The sequence below is a fragment of the Callithrix jacchus genome, chromosome 1 (assembly GCF_049354715.1).
Source record: "Callithrix jacchus isolate 240 chromosome 1, calJac240_pri, whole genome shotgun sequence".
Classification (NCBI taxonomy): domain Eukaryota; kingdom Metazoa; phylum Chordata; class Mammalia; order Primates; family Cebidae; genus Callithrix; species Callithrix jacchus.
In genome coordinates this window covers 149,801,398-149,826,084 of record NC_133502.1, presented here as the reverse complement: position 1 = coordinate 149,826,084, position 24,687 = coordinate 149,801,398, and the positions used below count along the sequence as shown (strand labels likewise).

Sequence of the window (24,687 nt, the reverse complement as noted above, 5' to 3'; positions counted from 1 at the left end):
TATATCTATTTTGAATACTTTGAACAGGAAGAGGCTTGGCAAAGTGTCATTATGGGACAAGTGGCAGAGGAACAAGGCCACTAGACTGAGAATCAGACTGGACTCCTCTGTTCCTGTGTCAACTACCATACCTAACCCAGTGGCCAGTGACTGTGAACTATAAATCATGAATCATCAAGAATTCACTGATCATAATGAAAAATTAGAACACCAAAGGGTCACCATAGTAGCAATAAAGCTGTGTAGATCAGAGGACATAATCTGACCACTCATAGGCTATCTCTGACCTACAAATGTTTGCTTTTGTTGCTATTAGTTTTATATGGTGTTTGTTCTCACAATGCTTTTGTAAAATTAGCAATATTTTTTAAATCTGAAGATTTTAAATAAAAACCTAAATTAGTACGAAGAAATGCAGGCCACTCTAAGATGGAAGTAACCTTTTATTGACTAAGGAGCCTCTGAAATATTGAGATAAAACTAAGAGTTTCAGTGAAGAAAAATTAACATAGTTACATTCTTTGGCACAGAAGTTCAAAACGGACTGAAGTGCTCACTATTTTTCAAAAATATAACACTGGACACAAACTATTTATCCCTGCAATTGATGTTTTCTAATGCCCGAAATGGTAGAAGATTGTACAGTAATCAAATAAATTATACCTGTGTAAAGTTTAACAAAACAAAGATAACAGGAAAACATAAAAAAAAGGGGAAACATAACACGTTAGCAAAAGGGTTAGCGGTTTTTCAACAAAAAGCCTCACTGTGTCTGATATGCATAAATATACGTGCAAAAAAACAGTCATAATATGATTCATACAAAAGGAGATAGGTAAAACAAACATGGAAAAAATAGTCTTGCTAATTCAATAAATATAAATTACAATATTTAAAACAGGAAAAAATGATTAATTATAAAAAAGAAACTGGCAAAAATAGAAAGTCCTGAGCATTGCAGCATCTTTTGTGGCATTGGAAATGGCTTCCACCCTTTTCACGGGTCATTTTACACATCACAAGTCAACAGAATGGTTGTATCTTTTGACCAGGTAATCTCACTCATTGCTATACATCTCTCAAAGAAAGAAAAATATTTTAAAACGCTATACATGGCCAGGCATGCTGGCTGATGCCTTTAATCCCAGCACTTTAGGAGGCCGAGGTGGGAGGATCACTTAAAGTCAGGAGTTCAAGACCAGTCTGGCCAACATGGTGAAATCCCATCTCTAATAAAAATACAAAAATTAGTCAGGCATTGTGGTGCAAGCCTGTAGTCCGAGCTACTTGGGAGGCTGAGGCAGGAGAATCGTTTGAACCTGAGAGGCAGAGGTTGCAGTGAGTTGAGATTGCTTCACTGCACTCTGGCTTGGGAGATGGCAAAACTGTGTCTCAAAAACAGAAAAAAAAAATGGTATACACAAAGTTTTTTATTGTAGCAATATTTGTTGTATATAAAAAAATTAGAATATTTTAAAAATTAAACACAGTTTGGGATTAGTCAAGTCAATTATAATAAAAATAATAGGTAATAGTGTTAGGCCACTAAATTAATAAATAAAATAATATTTAGAAAATAATATTTTTAGAAATTAATATTAAAATCATTTGTTAGAAAATAAGTTCGTTTAAAAGTATAATTCAAACTTGTTATATCTTACGTTTAGAACTCTGAAAAATGTGTGTGCATATGGTCATTGTTCAGAAGAGAAAATGGAGAATTGAAAGTGTTTTGTAGTACAGGATCATGGATAATCTCACATTTCATTCTTGAAAATATCTTTCTGAGTTGTTTTAGTAATACATTTTTCAAAACTGCACAACAGAGCTAATGTGGCAGATTAAGTACCATTTTCAAGCCTAAAATATGGTTGCCCAAGCTTAGAAAAGTTGGGGGCTCAAGAAACCCAAGAAACAGAAAGACAGAACCATCTCCTCAGCAACATGGGCAGTGCCATGTTGATGAACCACTAAGCAGTTTCCACGTTACAAGAATGCAGAGAGTGCTGTCAAAAAACTTGTCTATCCAAGTGTGTGAGCACTACTAACAGGCTCATGCAGTCTCTCCCTGGATTTTGTATTAATAAATTACCTCCTCTTCTGTTTCTTTTGTTAAGTGTGATCTTTCACTATGTCTTGGTTAATGAGAAAAATTCCAGTTTCTCTGAATGAATCTCTTCTTTCTCTCTTCATGATTCTTGTTAAATATATATTTTTTAATTCAAAATGATTACACCACACAATCTTACCCAACTATCCTCAACCAGACTCACATATATTGTATCTGGCATATGTATTAAATGCCCAATTTAAAAACAATAACTACTGTTAGTCTATTAGCATGTGGGTATAAACAACAGAAGTTTAAAGAAAAAAAGTAGGCCGGGCGCGGTGGCTCAAGCCTGTAATCCCAGCACTTTGGGAGGCCGAGGCGGGTGGATCACGAGAGATCGAGACCATCCTGGTCAACATGGTGAAACCCCGTCTCTACTAAAAATACAAAAAATTAACTGGGCATGGTGGTGCATGCCTGTAATCCCAGCTACTCAGGAGGCTGAGGCAGTGAGCCGAGATTGTGCCATTGCACTCCAGCCTGGGTAACAAGAGTGAAACTCCGTCTCAAAAAAAAAAAAGAAAAAAGAAAAAAAATGTATAATATAAACTGACTACAGTCTATTTGTTATTGAGGTACTAAGAGAAAAATAAGACTAATTATTGTTATGCACAAGAAAACAGAGGGAACCATGTCTTTAAAAGCAAGATGACTCACTGCAATTTACATTTTTCTTCCTCATCTTGGCAGTGTCTTATAAAAAAGCAGTGCCCATATGCTCAGAGTTTAACTGAATGTTTGATGATGTTAAAGTCCAAAATAAATTTTCCCAGTCTGTTCTTAATCCGCAGCAATAACTCGCTGAATTCTTCATATAGTAGCCACATCCTGTACACATTAAAATAGGTCTAGACCAAGGACTATTTTCAGACACATTTGTATGTACTTTCTGCATGTCAGCTTTATGCAGCTGGTCACCATTTGCACAGAGATGTCGCAGGAAAATCCCTAGTACCTCTGAAGCTCTAGGGGTCAGTGTGCTTCCCTACCAAAGCCTTTTCCAGAATAGCATTCCTTGTTTCCTGGGGCTGGGCTTCAGCCTACATTCCCAGGTCATCTGCCTGGTTTTTGTGCCTCGTGCCAGTCTCTAGAGCTGGTACCTGCTCCGAGCCCCTGCTCAGCTTTAGTCTTTTCTTTTCTAGAGACCCTAACACTGGTCTTTGATTCATAGCCTGCAGCACTGGCATAGAGGGAAAGAGATTTCCTGAGTCAGCCTGAAATCTCCAAGCTTTGCCCTTGAGTCCTGACCTCCAGATAGACTTCCCTATGCAACCCATGCCTGAATCATGCCTGGCTGGCTGTTTCTCCAGGATCAAGGTGGGTCAGAGGTAGGGAGAATGAAAGGAAAGAGCATTAAAGAGAACAGGATGATCGTTCACATCAGACAAATGAGGCAGTGAACACTGTAGGCTCTGAAAACAGACTGCATTGGTTTGAATATCCCAGCTCTAATCTTTGCCAGCCTTGTGACCTTGGACAAGTTATTGAACTTCTTTGTTGCTCACTTTCTGCCCTTACAAAATGGAGATTATACCACTATTTACCTTATAGATTGTCAGAAAGATTAGGCAAGTTGCTACATTGATAAAGTGCTCAGAACTGTGCCTTAGACATATTAAATGCTAAATAATTTTCAATAATAATGACCAAAAGCTTCCAGCCAAGGGCTACATCCAGGCTCCTTAGCACAGCATCTGAGGATTTGCCCAGTGTGGCCATTTCTCTTTCACTAAATATCTTTGTCCGTGTGTGCCATTACAACAAAATACCTGAAACTGGGTACTTTATTAGAAAGAGAAGTGTATTTCCCACAGTTCTGGAGGCTGGAAGTTCAACATCAAAGCACCAGCAAGTTTCGTATCTTCGTAAGGGCCTGGTCTCTGCTTCCAAGATGCACCTTGCTGCTTGTCCTCCACAGGAGACAAACGCTGTGTCCTCACATGGTGAAAGGGTGGAAGGGCAACAGAAGGGACTAGCGAGCTTCCTCCAGCCCTTTTATAAGGACACTCATCCATCCCTTCATGAGGGCTCTTAGTACCAACTCTTGGGGTTTAAGTTTAAACATATGAGTTTGGGAGGGACACATACATTCAAATTATGGCACTATTCATACCTTGAGTACCCTCCCTTCAGCCACAGCAGTCAGTTTCACAACACTGTCTAGGAAAGTCATGTCTTTTTTCCTTTGTTTATGCTACCTCCAGGTTAGTATGTCCACGTTCCCCACCCCACCTCCCCATCCTGCGTCTTTTATTCAAATGTTATCTCATGAGCCGTCTTCCCCACAAATCCCAGGAAGTGTAAATCAAACGTATCATGAAGGTATACACTTGTTTTCTCCCTAGACTCGAGCTGCTTAAAAGGAAAGATACAACTTCCTTCTATCTCCATCCCTTGACACTCAGAAGAGTCCCTGGCACATAAGTATAAACTCAATATATTCAATGTTTTTCCTTCTACAGGGTTTACCCTTATCACTGATGTCTAAATAGTGGCTAAATAATGGCCATTTTAGAGTACATGTGAGGGTTTTCTTAGATAATCTATACAAATCACTTAGTAAAGTTCTGGCCACATATATTTACTATACCTACTATTGTTGCCATAAACTGCTGCTGTTCTGGTGTAGAGCAGTATAGCAGAAAGAGCCCAGGCTTTGGAGTGGAACAGAAGTGGACTGAAAGACCAACTTTGCCACTTAAAAGCTGGAGGAACTCCACTTTCCTTAGTTATTAAATTGAGGTTATAATATCTATTTTAATGTAAAACATTTGGCAGAAAGTAAGCAACCAATAATTATTATAGGTTCCTTCTCTATTTTTGTTACTTGGCTCAGTTTACTGCATTTTTCTGGTCTCACTTTCCTCATCTGTAAAAATGAACTAGATGATTTCCATGTTCCCTACCAGATCTACATTTCAGTGACTGAACTCACCATCTTTTCCCCCTTAAATCTACTACTTCTCTGCCCCTGTGGGAGGTCCCTTCCTTGATTCAACTAAATTATTTCAATTATTTCTCTCTCTCTCTCTCTCTCTCTCTCTCTCTCTCTCTCTCTATATATATATATATATATATATATATATATATATATATATATATATATATATATATATATCTTAAGACTCCAGGGGCTATTCGCACAATGGGATTAACATATGAATAGCACCTGTCAACTGAAGAATCACGAGCTTCATAAATTTGGACAGGATTTCTTTCTCATAAAGGGTTGCAGCCAGCAGGGCAGCCATCCTGCAGACTGGGAAGCGTAGCCTCAGCAGAAGCTGAGAGCAAGCACTTCAAGGGAGGGGTAAATGAGAACAGGAATTTATGCTGAATGGGGTGGCTGAGTATACGTATTGAATAAGCTATAGGAGGAGTCATAAATATTTATAAAAAGCTATACATGCACGTGTGCAGTTGAGCTTCATGCCTCTTCATGAGCCCCATGTTCAAAGAATGGAGGCATCAGCATGACCCGAGGGTGGAGTTTTTGGTCTTCTGATGTCCAAATGTGAAGCGGAGGACATGAAAACCCTCACTGTGCATCCTCCACAAGTTGGCCAAAACCATCTGAAGATTGTGATCATTTTTTGGGAAGGGTGTATTGTGACTGGTGAGCTGTCACACTGAAACTGCAAGGGAAGGAGAATCTAGCCTCAGATTATTAGCTAAAGGTGATAAAGCAATGAATTATCAGTTCTTGTTTTCCAGAGCTAGTTTCTGCTTACTTCTTAAGAATGAATTATGGCTAAAGGTTAATAAGGAAGGGGCATACTGAGGCATGACAGACCTCCCACCCTGTCAAGGCCAGGAACTCAGTTTCCAAGGTTTCTCCAGGGTCCCTTTGGACAAGAGAAAGTTTGTTCAGCCACTTGGAGAGCTTTGAATTTTATTTTTATTTCTCACACCCTAGGAATTGGGTACTTCTTGGGAGCCCTCAGTCCAACACTGGCTGAATTTTTTCACAATGTAAAATGAAGGTCACAGAACACATAAGAAGAAAGTCTCCAGCTTTCCTTGAGTCCAGAAAAAAATGAATATCCATCTGAAACCAAAAAGAGTACACAAGCATTGGGCCAGGTATCTCATTGCATTCATAGCCTTTTCTTTGCTGTTCTGTTACAGACTTTGCAAATGGGCATCAAACACTTCTCTGGACTCTTCGTGCTGCTGTGCATTGGATTTGGTCTCTCCATCTTGACCACCATTGGTGAGCACATAGTATACAGGCTGCTGCTACCACGAATCAAAAACAAATCCAAGCTGCAATACTGGCTCCACACCAGCCAGGTGAGTGTCGCCAGTGTCTTGCTCCAATATTCTTAAACTGTAGAATTCCTAGTGACGGGAGGTTCCAGAACCCTATGTCAGACTGATAAGTGATGTTACCACAACAACGAGGGTGGGGTAGGCACTCTCATTATAGAAGAAGCAATCCTCTCTATCACATTAATTCACATTTCCCTTAAATTAAACTATCCCACAGTGCCCCCTCCTTACCTATAACCCTCCACTGTTGCTCATCATAGAAGCAATAGAACTTTCTTTAACTGGGTTTCACTTGATAGTGACAGTCTGAAAAGATGGAGTGAAAGATTTATTTCTTAGGTTCTTTTCTTGCCAAAACTGAAACCTAATAAATGAGTTTGAAGTCCCTGGTCCCGGTTAAGTGACCCCACTTGTCCCTGTTCTCTCTGCTTTGTCCCTGGTCTAGAGAGGTTTGAGGCCCACTGGGGCCAAGGCCAAGCTTCAAAGGCCGCAGTTCTTTCCTGTAATCTAGACATCAACACACTGATTTATAGGGAGAAGTGAAACTGTCAAGCAGACTGGCAATTCAAGCACACTCGTTTGCACACCTCTCCCTAAAGGAAATTGGCATGGAGAGCCAAAATATAGTCAGAAGGTTTCATAATGCTGGAGGAACTCTAACAAAGGGAGTGGTTTCACCTGAAAGGCTGGATGAGCCATCCTGGTCTCTCCTGTGGTGAGACCTCCTCCTGCCCCCCAGTGTACCATGGATTACCTCCCAGCAGGGAGGCTATCACTTCTTCTGCATTTACTCCAGTCACGTATTCATACACCCTCATGCCAACCTCCTCGCTTTGTTAACACTTCTTTTTTTCTAGATAGGTTACTGTCATTGGTTTTGTTATAGTTGAACCCTGTTCTTCCTACTATCAACCTGGGAAGTATTTGGTCTTCTAGGAGAACTCCTCAGATCTTCCTTATTGTATGCTAATAGGATTAGTTTAATTCTCAAGAGTCCTCCTTCCCTTCTTTGGTTGTCAAGAATTTTATACTTTCTACTCATCTTTAGCAATTATGGAAGGCCTTTTGCTACACATTAGTTATGACTGTGCCTCCTTATATCACATACCATTTTATAATACTGAGCTTTCTATCAGATCCCTGTTTTGTTTCTCCAGGCGGAATAATAACCTCTAATTATAATTTTTGTTCTCTTGAGATTTGAGGCTAAATGTTGCCCTATTTTTAGGCATTCCTAGAAATTTATTTAAAGAGGCCAAAGTTTGTACCAACTACACATACCATTAAATCTCAAGTGGTTGTTTGTCCCCTGACCTATGTGTTTCTCATAATTTCTACCTGGGAATCTGTTCTCTCTGCCAGAGATTACACAGAGCACTAAACACATCATTTGTAGAGGAAAAACAGAAGCATTTCAAGGCCAAACGTGTGGAAAAGAGGTAAGAAGGGGCCAATGGCAACTGTCTTTACATTTATAAAATAATACTTAGAAGATGTAACTGTATAAATAACTATTCAGATCAAATCAGGACAATTTGTCAATCAACAGAATCACTATAGATAGAAAGAAATAAGACACAAAATTAAAAATGTACATGGACACTAAAATGCAATGTACACAATATACTGTCATGGTAAAAAGTGTAGCCACGGACTCTAGGATCAACTTTCTGGATCCAAATCCTGTCTCCAAGACTTATGATATGTATAAGTCATTTATTTAATCTCTCTGTGCCTCAGGTTCCTCATCTGTAAAGTTGAGATAAAAACATTACTTATTTCCTACAGTTGTAAAGATTAAATGAGATAGATAATACATGTAAATCTCTGAACAAAAGGAAATGCCTAATAAATATTAGCTATTATTATGTACAGAATATATGTAAGAATTAATGAGTACCGCAGGTAATTAATTCCATGTTTTACTGTCTTTTTGGCATATTTTCACTCCCTACTCCATTCTAGCATTCCTGGGAACAGAGTATTGGGAATACAATACAGACATGTCCTGCCTAATTCATTTCCTGGCACTTTTCTACAAACTCTCTAGCAAAGAGCATCTTATTAGTAGGAAATCCAAGCATTAAATTCATTGATGACAACTGAAAATCAAAGCTCCTCACTTTCACCACACCAGGCTGTGGATGACTGTTCCCTAGTCTATGGTGACTAGAGATGTCAGAAGCACTTGGGTCTGGTTCCTGGCTGGTCTCTGCTGCCTGCCACCTAAGGCAACCCTCCTGGTTCTTTCATATGCCCAGAGGCCTCAGATGAGGGCATCAGCTCCAAGCAACTCTGTCCCTTATGACATATCCTCAGCTCAAAGCTTGGCTTTCTAGTTTTGAAATCTGACATTCACACCTCTCTAACAGAAGAAAAGGGATGGAAAAACAGGATTCTTTTTCATTTTTTGTATCTCCTCTGGGACTGCTGTAGTCCCCTTCTATCCAGTTTGCATCTATCTTGTCAGAATCATTTCCTTTATCTCTTAAAGTCTCTTTCCAGTCAATGAGCACTCCCCCAGCCCCTCTCAGTCTGTGGTATTCCTGCATCATATTGCAAGTCTGTTAGTGACAAGCTGTATACTAATCCTATCACAGCTGTTTCATGTCATGTCATGTTACATCTATTTTTTCTATTTTTAGCAGAAATTTTTAATAACAGTGACACAAGAAGACATAGCAACAAATGTATCATCTTACAATGACAAAATACTTGTTTTCCAGCTAGTATAGAAACAGGAAGCCCAGTGATTCCATCTCCAACTGTGATATGATTCATATTCACATCTTTCTTATGTAAATTGAAAACCACTTATCTTTTGACTCAACTTACCCACTTTTCTTGGCAGAGTCCCTTCCTGAATCCCTTATTTTGAGGAGCTGAGGAGAACATTCACTCATGGTTTATCTTGGGCTCACATTTCCTGTGCTTACCTCTACACAACCCAACATTAGCAACCTGTCAAAAACACTATGAGTGTTTGGGGTCCCATAGCTGTCATGTCTTGTTGGAATAGTCCAGTGTTACATAATTGCTCCAGGGAAGCCTATTTTACCCAATTTTTTTTTTTTGAGATGGAGTTTCGCTCTTGTTACCCAAGCTGGAGTACAATGGCACGATCTCGGCTCACCGCAACCTCCGCCTCCTGGGTTCAGGCAATTCTCCTGCCTCAGCCTCCTGAGTAGCTGGGATTACAGGCACTCATCACCATGCCCAGCTAATATTTTGTATTTTTAGTAGAGACGGGGTTTCACCATGTTGACCAGGATGGTCTCAATCTCTTGACCTCATGATCCACCCGTCTCAGCCTCCCAAAGTGCTGGGATTACAGCTCATTCTCTAGTTACCTAACACTCTAAGACTGAAGAAGGCTTCAATCAAAGCAAAGCCTAAATGTTACCGAAGCTAAGAGTATAACACCCACCTTGGGTTATATTTTCCAAGTAGACACTGAGTCTTACTCTCAGCATTTGTTACCTTGCAGTCATCGGTACCCTAGAGCCACACATCAAATACCAGAGGCCTGGTGATGCTAGCAACTAGAACTGGGCACAAAATCTAGCTTTCGTTTAATTCCTCTGTATTATATTACCAGATAAATATACAAAGCTCTGCAGAAGACCAGTCCAGCTGGTCTTCTTACTTACCTTACTTTACTTTTGCCTAGACAGTCAAAGAAAATGTGTAGATGCGGCCGGGCGCAGTGGCTCACGCCTGTAATCCCAGCACTTTGGGAGGCCGAGACGGGTGGATCACGAGGTCAGGGCATCGAGACCATCCTGGCTAAATTGGTGAAACCCTGTCTCTACTAAAAATACAAAAATTAGCTGGGCGTGGTGGCACATGCCTGCAATCCCAGCTACTCGGGAGGCTGAGGCAGGAGAATCACTTGAACCCAGGAGGCAGAGGTTGCAGTGAGCCGAGATGGCACCACTGTACTCCAGCCTGGGTGACAGACTGGGTGACAGAGTGAGACTCCGTCTGAAAAAAAAAAAAAGAAAAGAAAATGTGTAGATGCCTCACTCTGAGGTTTTCCCTGCTATGAACCATTGTATGGTATTTGAATGCACTCTCCCGCTTCTCCTGGAAGAATATCTATACAAATGTTCATGCCTGCTACAACTTGACATCCCTCCCCTGTGCTCCATATTTACTGAACTAATAAAAGAGCAGATAGATAAATGAATGAATTACTAACATGAGATAGAGGAAATGCTTGGAGAAATTTGGGGCCATAGAAGTAGGTATTGTTCCTTTTTTATTTGAGGAAGATAAAATAAGGTACATCTCGCAGGAGACTATTTATATATAGCCCTGGGTTTATTCAGCATGTGATTTCATGTAAGTTTTAGGTTTATCTTTCATCTCACTGGGTTCCCAATCAATACACATCATCCCCCTTTCCCCTGTCTTCTCACCCCAAAACACACAAAAATTACAAACTATAAAACAGCACAACCAAAATTACTTTGAGATTATTAAATTCAATAGGAAAAGATTTGAAGAAAAAATTAAAGGGAATTATAAGGCTAGAAGGAAAATTATATCCTTCTCTGATTCAGGTTTAAAGCCAATAGAGCTATAAGTGGGTTCATTACAGAACTTTTACCCACCCCATGCCCTATGAGGGTGACCACAGAGTGGTCTGGAGTGTATGTTTCGATAACTCAGGGCATGTATAAGTTGGTCTTTGCTATGTGATAAATCATCCCAATATTTAATGTTTTAAACAAGATCAAGTTGCTTATTAATTTATGGATCAGCTGTGCCATTTGCTGATCTGAGCCAGACTTGCCTGATTTTGGCTGGGTTTGCTCATACGTCTGTAGCCAACTTGAGGGGAGGGAAAAGCATCTAAGGGCTGTCTGGTTTATGATGGCCTCAGCTGGATCAACTGGGAAGCCTGAGGATTCTCTCCATATTGCCTAGTATCATGCAGCAGGCCATTCTGGACTTGTTCACATTGCAGCAGAGGGGCTCCAAGAGAGTAGAAATGTGCAAGGTTTCTTAAAAGTTTAGGCTTGGAACTGCCATTCTGACACGCCTGCTACTTTCTGTTGGCCAAACTCAAGGGAGAAAGGAAGCAGATTCAGCATAAGTACGAGCTGCAAAGTCACATTACAGAGGGCAGAGATGAAAGGAGAAAAGAAGGTTTATGGCCACTTTTACATCAATACTTTATTATTTATTCTCTTTCCCCTTCTCCCTCCAGATTGTCCCCTTCTCTGGGCAAATAAGAGTCCAGGAAAAAAGTCAATTCAGTTACATGGATGGGAACAAAGACACAAAGCCTTGGTAGGGTGTTTTCATGTAGTTTTGTCCTGTGGTAGATTGCAAAAGTGGTCATAGCCCTCCTTCTCCTCCTCCTGCTTCTTCTCCTATGGTAGAAAATATCAGCAGCTCAGCTGCTTAGGGCTCTAATCTGTTCTTGTAGTGAGAAACTCTTCTTATCACATAAGTCTCAGAGTGTATTTCAGAAACAGGATCAGCCTCCTCCTGTGACTATTTGGCAATAACTCTCATGCCATCTAGGTAGTAAGTGATATGATGCAAGCCCAAAACAGGATTGCAAATTGCTTTCTATATGACTTTCATTATTTTATCAAGAAACTGAGGGCTTTCTTGGGATTTTTTTTTTTTTTTTTTTTGAGACAGAGTCGCTCTCTTGCCCAGGCTGGAGTGCAGTGGCATGGTCCTTGCTCACTGTAACCTCTGCCTCCTGCATTCAAGTGATTCTCCTGTCTCAGCCACCTGAGACCAGCTAATCTTTTGTATTTTCAGTAGAGACAAGGTTTCACCGTGTTGGCCAGGCTGGTCTCAAACTCCTGATCTCATGATCCACCCACTTTAGCCTCCCTTCTTGGGATGTTTTTAAGCATCAGACCTAACCTGTCATTCTCAACTCACATAAAAATCATCCCTATAGTAAGAAACACTTTGCTAAAACCTGTGGCTTGTATGCTTTCATTCTCCCCAAAATCAAGTAGTAAATATCAGGATGGTCCTGTGGGACTAAGGATGAGCCATGTTATGAGATCTAAGCAGGCTGATGCTTAAAACCCAACAAATGAATAAACAAATTTCGCTTTTATTAAAGCATCATCTTTCAAACCATAAAATGTTTCAAGCTGGGGCTGGTTCCTGAGTTTCCCTTGCAGAAAGAAAATTAAAAGTCACCTGAGGTTTTCCACCAAAAAATGTGCCATATTCCATCCTATCAGCCTTTCAGAAGATACCCCATTCGTTTCAGAGCGGCATCAGACTTGAACTTTTAAATGTTCATGACTCCTGTTGCCCCATGACATCTTAGCAGGTAGTCTGTCCAAGGCTCTGTTACTTCATCTGTAAATGCACACCCAGCTCCATATTACTGACACAGGAAATGGCTAACAGATAAAGAACAGCAACTTGAGAGCTGCAGAATGGAAAGTAAATCTAAAATTTCTCTGTTTCCTAGGTCCAGTGTGGGACCCCGTCAGCTCACTGTATGGAATACTTCCAATCTGAGTCATGACAACCGACAAAAATACATCTTTAGTGATGAGGAAGGACAAAACCAGCTGGGCATCCGGACCCACCAGGACATCCCCCTCCCTTCAAGGAGAAGAGAGCTCCCTGCCTCACTGACCACCAATGGGAAAGCAGACTCCCTAAATATATCTCGGAACTCAGTGATGCAGGAACTCTCAGAGCTAGAGAAGCAGATTCAGGTGATTCGCCAGGAGCTGCAGCTGGCTGTGAGCAGGAAAACGGAGCTTGAAGAGTATCAAAGGACAAGTCGGACTTGTGAGTCCTAGGTGACCACACTGCTCCCCTTTCTCGGTTCCTGACCTTCCTCTGAGCCCTTGAGACACTTTGTAATGCTCTTTTCTAACTACTGACAAAGGTGTGGGGAAGCTGTGGTCTAGGTTTTCTTAGAGGTCAAGTCTGTTCTCCCTAGCCTAAAGAGCAGCAGCAGCTCCTCTCAAGCTCACTCCCTAGGTCACCAGGGTAGAAGTGTTTTTCTATCAAGAATCTTAGTCAGGAGTAATCTCTGTGTGAGGGATCTGTGAATAACCAGATAACTCCAGCTTCCGTTATCCTTTTTACCAGGTGCCACAGTAGTATTTCTGGTTTTTAGCCCTTTCTCTGCACTACCAACAAGAGATAAAATTGTTACTCATACTTATGTCTTACTGGGTTGTTGGCTTTCATTGTAACACAGAACAAGATTATCCAGGGTTGTAGCTTTTGATACAACTCCCCAATCTAGATTTATGTCTAATGGGGAGCAGGTAAGAGCAGAGTACCTCCCACTGGGGATGGAGTACTTAAAAGTTAACTCATTGGTATCACAAAGGTCAAGGATTGATTGGACCAGGCAAGAGCCATGTTTTTGAGAAGGTTCTGGATCGCTGACTCCATCTTGACTAACGTTTAGTAAGAACATGCTTACATGCCACTGTGAAAGGGGACGGGGAAGTGGTAAGCGGGAACAGAAGACAGGCAGACGAGGCATTAAAAATGCATACCACGCATTTAGAACAAAAGCTGTGGGCCAGAAAAGCAATTGGCTAAAAAATGAATGAGACCACTTCTAATGTAACTAAGCATCTCCACTATGGTGTGTGCCTTTTATAAAGGAAAAGAAAGAAAAGCAAAGCAAGGTTGTGGCCTTAGGTCGGATCTGGAATATCCCTGCTTATTGCCTATAATAGAATATGTGACACTGTGGGTGAAATGTTGTACACACCACACACTAGGCCATTTCCAGATCAGCAGTCACCCATCTCTTAGCATAGAAATCCCAAAACCTCCAGCCTGGGTATTCCACAAGCTTCAGCCATTCAGGAATCTGCCCTGTGCTTTGCATATCTGTATAGAAAATCATCAGGTCAATCCCCATCCTCATACCTACTCATCTCTGAGGAGCTGTGAACAGATTTTACTCTAATGATACTCCAGCCTCATCTAATGTTCCCTAAAGACTGATATAAGTAAGCTCCCCTCTGCTTAGGCATCTCTTTCTCAGCATATGATGTTTAGGTAGCAAGGGAAAGGAATATGGGAACTGTAGAATTCAGTTCTCAAATGTCAATGTAGGTAAGAGTCATCTAGTACAGAACTCATCAGAGTGATGATTGCCGAGACCCTTCTCCAGAGATTATGGGGTCAGGGGTGGAAGTCTAGAGGTGAGCTCGGAAACCCACTGTTGGGCCGGGCACGGTGGCTCAAGCCTGTAATCCCAGCACTTTGGGAGGCCAAGGCGGGTGGATCACGAGGTCAACAGATCGAGACCATCCTGGTCAACATGGTGAAACCCTGTCTCTACTAAAAATACAAAAAAAATTAGCTGGGCATGGTGGCACATGCCTGTAATCCCAGCTACTCAGGAGGCTGAGGCGGGAGAATTGCCTGAACCCAGGAGGCGGAGGTTGCGGTGAGCCAAGATCGTGCCATTGCACTCCAGCCTGGGTAACAAGAGCGAAACTCCGTCTCAAAAAAAAAAAGAAACCCAATGTTAACCAACATCCCCAGGTGACTGACATGGGTGGTCTAAAAATCACTCTTCTAGAAACACCATTCTGGAAGTTTGGCTGCCCACAAGCATGAGGAGAAGCATGAAGAGAAAACCTATTTGAAAGTTGTTTCTTTTTTTTATAACTTCAGCACACATCTGCTGATTCTCCTTCCACATCCTCACCCCCACCCCTGGGCACCATTTAGGATAAGACTTCCTTAATTACTTGCTTTATCTTCTCAGGACTCATTGTTCTACCCCCCGCCCCAATCAATTTGGATGCCTACATCCTACACAGTTCAGGAGCTGTGCCAAGCACTTTCCTCTTTTACAGCTGCAGATCACTGGAAAGGTGGCTGCATCACAAAACTTCTCCCCCTATTGGATGAAATGTCTGCACTTCCACCAAAAGCTACCCAGTCCCCAAGGGAAAGGTAACAACTTAAGCTGTAGTTAGGTAACACCTAGTGATTAACTGGCTGAGAAAACCCTGGAGTGGAGATAGACTCAAGCATCCTGATATGGATGTGGGAGGGCTCTGAAGTCAGAGGTCACCAACCCCACAGATGAAACAGTTCAATAATGAGGAAACAGGTGAGCCCTGAAAACAGAAAAAGCCAAATCTGTGTTGAAATACCCGATCCCCTCACCTTCTCACCCCAGGCCCAGTAGTTTTGTATACCAGTTCCTTCATAACAGGAGACCCAATAATGCTATGATTTGCAGCCGCCTCTGGAAGATTTTGCCCCTTAGCCATCCCTACCCATTTGCAACACTAAGGATGCTGGAGACTCTGCCACCATGCTCTGTGTGCCCCTGAACCTCTGTGCAGCCCAGAAGGCTGATGTACAAGTGTACCTCAGTTCACATTACAGCCATGCTCCTAATGTACATGGACATTTTTGTAACTCAGCTCATATTCTGACTGTATTTGAGAAGCTGGCTATTTAAGGGAACCCAGAGGTGAATCCTTTTGTAAAGTAAAGCACTCTTTTGTAATGCGGTTAATTATTCCTTAATGTATCTGTTTTGTAAATCTGAATTTTTGTATATCGGGTTTACCTTAAGCTTCTCTACTGAGGCATTCTGAGCAGTGGCGGATCACATGCCAGATCACCCTGCCTATCCACAAAGTATTTGACCGATGCAGGCTCCTCAAACATCTTTGGAGGAACTAGCTGGCCAACACACTGGCCAGGATGCAGCAAGCAGCAGAAGGGGCTGAAGGCAGGCTTACTGCCATCCACATTGCTTGAAATGCCTCTATGTTCTAAATGAAAAAAACCATAATTGCTTGTGGTGAAACGAAGCAGTCTTCATGTTAAGTAGCAATGGTTATTTTTATCAGTAGTAATTGAACAGTGTTTTGCAATTTGTGAAACAGTGTATTGTGTTTTGTAAAATGATGTCATGAAATGGTGGATCCTTGGAAACCTCCTTTCTGTTCAGCTCCAACTCTTGTTCTTTCAACACCTTTCAGGCTCAAAAAAACACACACACACACAAAGATCAGAAGCCTTCAGATGGAGAGTGGTATTCTGGTAAAGAAGAGATAAGAGATGCTACCTTGCTTCTTCTCCTCAGCTCCCATTTAATGAGATCAAGAAGACCTCCATTCTCTACCAAGCTCTGGTGCTGGGAAATCTTGACTATGACACACTGTGCCACATACCCCAACCCTGTTTTCCAAGGGGAATTTCTGGCACAGAAAGCACATAGTAAAGCATGCTCAGGTGAGCTGGAACAGATACAGCTACCTGGTTCATGTAAATAAGAATAATAAAGGCCCCAGAGTATATATGCTTCCAGGTAGAGGAGAAAGGGGAATCCCCCAAAATTTAAAAACAAGTTGGAAGAATAACCAGGACAGCCAAGTGAGGCAGCCACAGGGACCCAAGCAGTCGAGGTCTTTTATGTGCCTGGAGATGACTCTCCATCATTCATGAATCTTGCTATTGCACAAACCCTATCAGGAGCTGCAGCTTCCCTTCCAGCCAGAGAAGTGGTAAGTGGAGCAAGTGCCAAGCAGAACAGACTTTATCATCTGGGTAACAGACTTCTCAGTGTTGGTGCTGTGTCTGTTAGAGCCTTGGAGCAAATTAAGCACTTCCTTGGTATGGGTAAAGAATAAAGGGGAAAGAAACTAGAGCCTCTTTATCTCCCAACTCATATTTTTGATAGGAAAACCAGAAAATCCAACCATTTCTTCAGAAATTGCTTTCTAGTCATTAATACTACTTTACTATCTATACTGTTAAGTTATTCCTTTCTTTACCCACCTACACTACCCATCTATTCCAGGATTCCCTCACTCTTTGTTTAGTTTAGTTACTAATCATTTTATGAAAATAGTGTACTTATAAGTATTTTCTTAAGGTTTGTGAAGAGTATTTGCATTGTGTCTTCATTTTAATGTGTTTGCAATCCCTCCGCTCCAGGAAGAACGGAAATGCTGTCTTGTGAGCATGAAGTGAACGGGCTGTTTTGCTCCAGCCACTTTTCTTGTACAACCACATGGATGGATTAGATGTCCTCAGGTCTTTTCCATCTTCAGTTTCTATGACTATGGAATAAATGTTCAGAAACTTCTCTTTTGGATGTACTGCTGGCTTCGTCTTTGGGGATTCAAATGTTAACATGATACCACCTCCTTCATAACATGAGACCCAATAATGCTATGATTTATGCTTGTTTCCTTGCTATAGTCCAAATAAGTAACAAAAGATATGCTGAGAAAACTCAGAGCTCAGGCATCAGGAAGTAGAACTGAAATGGCTTCATCTGAGAGAGACATTCTAAGAAAAAGCACAAATTCAGAGATCTCTAAAAGCCTGTCCTGATCACCCTCATTAGTAATTCAACAAACATTTGCTAAACAGCTTCCATGCACATGCCAAGTGCTAGAGACACAATAGTGAAGAAGATAGGTATGGTCCCTAACTTCAGAGATCTTCTCAATCTGACCTTTTTACAACCTATAGACAGATAATAATACTATGATAACTAACAGGCACTGGGTACTTACTATAAACCATGATCTATTTAATCTTAACCCCACAAGATAGGCACTATAGATGTAGTCTTAAGTAGGTAGATGAGACCTTCAGTTTACAGATTTAAAAAAAAACAAGAATCAGAGAAATTATGTAACTTGCCTAACATTACAAAACTAATAATAGTAACAAAGAACAGTACAACCAAACAGGTTTCTGGTCACTGCCTCACAATTTTCTGTTCTTCCTTGAATTCCCTTTTAGTCTGTCTGCCTTACTGATTCTTGCCCATGCCTCAGCCTGGCCCCTAGCTCTACGAACAGAGGGAAGCTGATATAATAACTACACCTTCATTGATCCACTTAACTCAACACTGTAATACCTAAGTCTCATAAAAATAGCATTTCAGTATCTTTTCTTTCTGCTTTCTAGCCCAACCAAGAACTGACGCAAACACAGTTACAAATCACTCAGCAGCCCTTCAGTCCCAGATATACTGGCAGTTTCTGATAACCCAAGCAGTTTTAGCTGCTGGCAAATTTGCCTTCCTGAATCTGCTAGGCTGTTGCCTTCCTCACATACATTCTTTCAGAATAGAAACAATCAAATCTCATTAAAATGTAAACCCACTATAACTTAATTCAACTACCAACTTACCTAAGGACGTTTTTGCATTACTCATTCATTTTTTGGATGCCTATTTGTACCCAGGCATTGGGGCTAGTTGCTGGAAACAGATAAAAAGAGCAGATTCTGATCCCATAGAGCTCAGTGTAATGAAAGGACACCCTGACAACATAGTATGGTGTGTACTCTGATAAATGCACACTGGGTACTACCGGAGCAATGAAGATGCCGTGTGTGTGTGCATGTGGGTGTAGGTTTGTGAGGTGGAGGATAACAGGCAACTAAAGTAAAAGAAAGCATGTACAAAATTCCAGATTTGGGAAACCATGGCAATCAAGAAACTGGGATCTTCCAATCGTTTAATATAACAGAACCATAAAGCTTGAGGTGGAAGGCAAACTATATGAACTGAAAGAGAAAAGCAGAGGCAAGATCACCTGTGCTAAACAGGATTTGTGTCCTGAAGGTTACAGGAACCACTAAAGGATTTTAAGCTGGAGAACTATCAAAAGAACAGGATCCTCACCACTAGGTGGAGCTGGATATCACTCACATGCATTTTATTTGTAGGACAGTGAGCAAATAAAAGTTAACTTTTTTTTGGTTTGTTACTTTTTTTTTTAATAGCATTTTAGGTTTTGGGGTACATGTGAAGAACATGCAAGATAGTTGCATAGGTACACACGTGGCAGTGTGATTGCTGCCTTCCTCCCCTTCACCTATATCTGGCATTTCTCCCCATGCTCTCTCTCCCCAACTCCCCACCCCCTGCTGTCCCTCCCCTACTCCCCGCAATAGACCCCAGTATGTAGTGGTCCCCTCCCTATGTCCACGTGTTCTCACTGTTCAACACCCACCTATGAGTGAGAACATGCGGTATTTCATTTTCTGTTCTTGTGTCAGTTTGCTGAGAATGATGGTCTCCAGCTTCAACCATGTCCCTACAAAGGACACGAACTCATCATTTTTGATGGCTGCATAACTTTTTGAAGTTTTGGAATGAGTTAGCCATGACATCATTTACCAGTACAGCCAGACTAGAGACAGACAGACATGGATAAACATGTGACTCAGATTTCAAGAAGGCTGTCAGTGTTTTTCTTTTTTTTTTCCTAGAAATATGAAGAAAATGTAGGTGGAAAGTAAAGCTGATCTATCAACTTGTTCATTTTCTCAACAATAATAAAAGTTAGTATTTGCTGAGCATTTTCTAGGTACCAGGCACTGTGTGCTGAATGTCTCCTGGATATTGATTCGTTTCATTCTCAATACAACCCTATGATGTAGTTATTATTTTATGGATGAAGAAACTGAAGCAGAGACATGAAGTCACTTGCTAATAAGTAGCCGTGCCACACCCAGGCAAGTCTGGCTTCATGAGAAATATATTTAACACAATGCCTGGAATCACAATAAGCACTCAACAAATGCACATGATTGGGAGAGCAGGAAGAAATCTAAGATGCCTTGATTCAATTCTACTTTACAACAAAGGCACTAAAGGAACTCAGTGAAGTCAGAAACAAAATCAGTTCTAATCCAGGGCCAGGCAGTCTATTTAGATTAGAATTATCAAGGATAAGTATAGTAGGTATCTATAAGTCTTCAGAAAGACTGCACAATGACTCAGAAAGTATTTTCACTTAATATCTAGCTGATAACAAGTACTCTATTAGTACAGGTCTCCAATTAGGATAAAGGAACAATGGTCTGATAGTAGCATTTGCCTGTGGCTAAACTGAGTGACCCTGGAACCTATTTCCTCACCTCTAGAATAAGGACATGATCAGAGGTCCCTTTCAGCTCTCATATCCTCAGAGCACATTATTAGTATATTAATGTGAATATACCTTCCCTCATGGTGGAAAAGAAAAAGGTTAACCTACAATAAGTGAAGCCTCTATGCAGGTTTCTATAGTGCAGTGGTTAACACGTGTGCCTTTCAGTAAGTGAAGCCTCAGCTATCATGGGCCAATACAGCAGTGTTAGTTTTAGAATTCATAATAATTCCTTCTATTACCACAAAAGAAATGAAAAACATAGTCATATATTTTTGAGCAATAAAAATTTGAATAGTTACTTCAACATATGGGGAAAGAGTGTTTCTACTTAGGGGGTGAAAAAAAAAGAGTAATAAGGTTGAAATCACATTTTGGCCCAGTAAAGCGGACTTCAGAAGATTTGGCAGCAGAAGCATGAAGCAGGATTAACAAAATCACGAAAACTTTTACTGAATACTAAGTGCCTCTGCTAGATCAGACTGTCAAGATCTTGTCCTTCCCATGTGCTTTAGTAATTGTGATGTAGGCTATAAATAAGACGCTAATAGCTAACATTTGGAACAGACCAAACATGGGCAGAAATCCCAGAAGATAAAGCTCATTCTTTCTGATGGGACAACTTTTAAATATTTCCAAACTTTAAGATCAAGAAAACTTTTAAGTATTTCTATGCCAGGGCTTTCCTATTATGCAAACTCAATCCAACCTACACATAATCCACCATTTTTCTAATAATCTCAGTGTTTCTGTCTTATCATAAGTCAATCAAGTAGACTTCTGCAATAATGACTAATCAAAACTTTTCTGCAGATCCACTGGGACTTGGGTTTATCTGACAGTCCTCAAATAAACCCTTAAAGAACAAAATATAAATGCATTCTACACACTAGCAAATGACAATGGGAATAAAGATAAGAGCAGCAAATGCTTCCTGCAAGAGTAAGCATTACCATCCCAGTAGCTTTAGAAGACTTATGATCATTTATTATCTAGAATCTTTACAAAATCAAACCACACTCATCACTCTACTGGCATGCACATTAAACTATGTGCATTGAATTCCGGCCCTTGAAGAACAAAGATGCCTACGGATCTGAACAGAAAAACAAAAAGGAATCGCAACGGAAAGTCATGTAAGAATACAATTGCAGAAACAGCTCAATACATTTGAAAAAGATCCCTATAGTAAATAAGAAGGTAAGAGCCAAGCCATGTAGTTAACATGTACACCTTAGAGCACACCTGATTTTGGTCAACATCGCTAAGAAATTTCCAAGGTAACAAAGAAAGAAAGAAAAAAAGACAAAGAGAGAGACCATCCCTACAAAATCTGAAATGGTTATTTGTTTATGAGACAGGGTCTCGCTGTGTCACCCAGGCTGGAGTGCAGTGGCACGATCACAGCTCACAGCAGCCTTAACCTCCGGTACTCAAGCTATCCTCTCGCTGCAGTCTCCCAAGTAGCTGGGACTACAGGTATGGACCACCACAGCCCACTGATTTTTGAAATTTTTTGTAGAAATGGGGTCTCCCTGTGTTGCCCAGGCTGGTCTCAAGCTCCTGGGCTCAAGCGATCCTTCTGTCTCAGCCTCCCAAAGTGCTGGGATTACAGACATGAGACACTGCAACCAGCCTGAAGTGTTTTTAAGAAATAAGAACTTGTATTGTAATTCTACAATAATCTTTGAAATTGGCATTTATAAGCATTGCCTTAAAGTTTGTATAGATCAAGGGCTGTAATTGCTAACTAGGATCTGAAAAAAAAAACATGAATAATGCACATACAATACAAATAAAATTTGGTATGCAGAAGGGAATACTTCTGAAGCTCATTCACTGACCTATTCTGTAGTGAGAGAAGCCAGCTGCCAAGAAATCACCATCATTTTTGGTTATTATCTGAAAATTACTTTGAGAGCTCACCTTGTGTTGCCGGGAGCTCAAACCAGCTGGGATCAGGGGCTCCCTGCTCATCTCAGCTAGAGGAACTTCCTCTAAATCCAGCTTCCCATAGGACTAGAGGTTTCCTCCACAGGCCCTATGGTCCCCTGGTGCTGGGCAGCTGGCTTTCCCAGCCAATTGTCATAAACAGCCAACGGTCAAGCCCAACCCACCTGTTGACCAAGCAATCTATCTGCCCCCAGCCAACAAAGCTACGCTAAGGCTTACCCTATAAGAAGAGAAAGAAGCAAGGACAAAGTGCCCTGTTATGAAATGAAAACTCACTGTGTCCAGAAGCAGGAGCTAATCCCATCATGATGATTCCATGGGGGTGAGGATTTTTCTTGGCAGGGGGATGAAGGGACCCATGACCTCCCTTGATGACCTAGTAAGATTCTTCAATTAGACTCATTGCTTAATCCCTACCACGTGACTTTGTGGAATTCATTGCAAATCCTGCTGATTATAGCATAGCTGGTGACAACAAAAGGACAGATTTTGCTCCTACCTGTCTTCTAGGATAGGTGGTGATCAAGAAGGATCTACTTTACACAACCCCTTGCCAGAGATTTATAAAACCTCTGGTTTGCTGGTTACTATTAAACATAATGCATCTGGGCATGGTGGATCACACCTGTAATGCCAACACTTTGGGAGGTGGAGGCAGGCAGATCACCTGAGGTCAGGAGTTTGAGACCAGCCTGGCCAATATGATGAAACCCCATCTCTGCTAAAAATAAAAAAATTAGCCAGCCATGGTGGTGGGCACCTGTAATCCAGCTATTCAGGAAGCTGAGGCAGAAGAATTGCTTGAACCCAGGAGGCAGAGATTGCAGTGAGCCAAGATTGTGTCACTGCCCTCCAACCTGGGCAACAAGAGCAAAACTCCATCTCATTAAAACACACACACACACACACACACACACACACACACACACACACACAATGCAAGAACTTTCACCCTGAAGAGAGAGGCAGCACTATGCTACCCAAAAAACGAAAACAAATTATAGTCTTACTCTGCATAGTGAACTACAAAAGAGAACTGAGTAGTCAAATAAATTAATCTTTTAGACATAATTTCTCCACAGAATAGACTCAATAAAAGAACTAGGAGAAAAGTGCTTCAATTAATCAAAGATCTAAATACTCTAAACAAGGCCAACCTCTTAATCTAAGCTGATGATTTCCATGCAAGAGAGTTAAATTCTAGAACTGCAGGTATAAAATCAACTCGTAATAACAAAGACAAAAGTTTCAAAGAAAAACCATAAACACAAATGCAAACTGAATCCTGCTTTAATTCAAGCTTGTGGAGTATAAAGTCCTACAGAAACATTACACACAGAATTTTCTGGAAAAGAGGGATCACAACAACCCCTATAAAAAGGAGATGAGTAATTCACAGTTCACCAAGTTCTCTCTGTATCAAATTCCCAGAATACCCAGATTTCTTCACCAGCTCAGTCCTGTTCCCCCACCCCTTTGATCTTTATTTCATCAGAAGACAAAGAGTCATATTATTTAAAATTATTCCAGCCTCAAGAAATTTAAAGACTTGAAAAGCAGAGCATTCAAAACTTAAATAACTCTAACAAGAAAGCCAGCTGATCTGACAAGTTACTCTGCTAGTAAATGGGAAATGAACTGAATCATCCTGGACATAATTTCATTAGGGCTGCAAACCACCCAGGGAAGAGGAGTACAATTATACCATTTTGTAATCCACATTCACAAAAGGTTTGCTACACAAATGAAGAAAACTTTATGTGCACAGACAACTTAATTTTAAAAATATCACTCCCCAAAAATAGCCATGTTTCCACGTTTGTTCCCTTTTCTGTATCAAAAATACCAACTTGATTTCTTCAGGAGGAATGGACAATCCAAGATTGTACAGTGGGCTGGAAAAAGAAAGCAGGAAATAAATAAAGCTCAGAGGGAAGACAGTAAGAGTTGTTTGTTTCTAATTCATTCTGAAACCCAAGGCTTGTATTTACCAGTCCTTTCTGCTAACATCATCCAGCTGTTGAAGAGGAGAGCCTGGAAGCAGTCTGTAGAGGAAAGGCAGTTGACTGATAAACTGTCCTACAAGTGACAGTCAAGAAGAGAAGAGGTAGAGGTTTGGTGGTTAATGAGTAAGTGCCTGTCTAGCCAGCTCCTCTTCTTCTCTTGACTTGGATCAACCAATATAGATGCGATGAAAATCATTGGCACCAAAAGCAGCATTACACTTGGGACATTTGCGCTGGCGGGTGTCATAGCGTGTCTTCACACACTCAAAGCAGAAGACATGAAAACACTTAGTAAGAACAGCATCCTTTTTACGCATGTTACAGCACGGACAGGTCAGGCGTGCCTAAAAGGAAAAGATGTCAGAGTCTGAGCAACCATGAAAGTTTACATCCAAATGGTTCTCATATAGTATACAACCAACAAGAAAACCCACAAGGCACT

The 24,687-nt window shown here is 40.9% G+C and overlaps 2 protein-coding genes across 19 annotated transcripts in view; one reads left to right on the top strand and one right to left on the bottom strand.

Annotated features, from left to right (window-relative positions):
* The window catches only part of GRIN3A (glutamate ionotropic receptor NMDA type subunit 3A), a 169,973-nt gene extending 152,496 nt beyond the window's left edge, over nucleotides 1–17,477 (top strand). Inside the window, exons 7-9 of the mRNA XM_002806503.7 lie at nucleotides 6,242–6,406; nucleotides 7,748–7,824; nucleotides 12,846–17,477. Coding sequence (XP_002806549.4) covers nucleotides 6,242–6,406; nucleotides 7,748–7,824; nucleotides 12,846–13,185 — 582 coding nt within the window. The 3' untranslated portion in view covers nucleotides 13,186–17,477. The remainder of the gene's footprint in view (nucleotides 1–6,241; nucleotides 6,407–7,747; nucleotides 7,825–12,845) is intronic.
* Nucleotides 17,478–23,511: 6,034 nt separating this feature from the next.
* Nucleotides 23,512–24,687, bottom strand: part of RNF20 (ring finger protein 20) — an 86,408-nt gene continuing 85,232 nt past the window's right edge. For 14 of the 18 annotated variants that reach the window (XM_078373533.1, XM_078373512.1, XM_054258394.2 and 11 more), the window contains one exon: nucleotides 23,512–24,589. In XM_078373533.1, the coding sequence (XP_078229659.1) occupies nucleotides 24,413–24,589 (177 nt within the window). In that variant the 3' untranslated portion in view covers nucleotides 23,512–24,412. The remainder of the gene's footprint in view (nucleotides 24,590–24,687) is intronic. The other 4 variants (XR_013535658.1, XR_008482425.2, XR_013535664.1 and 1 more) reach the window with 1 other exon arrangement.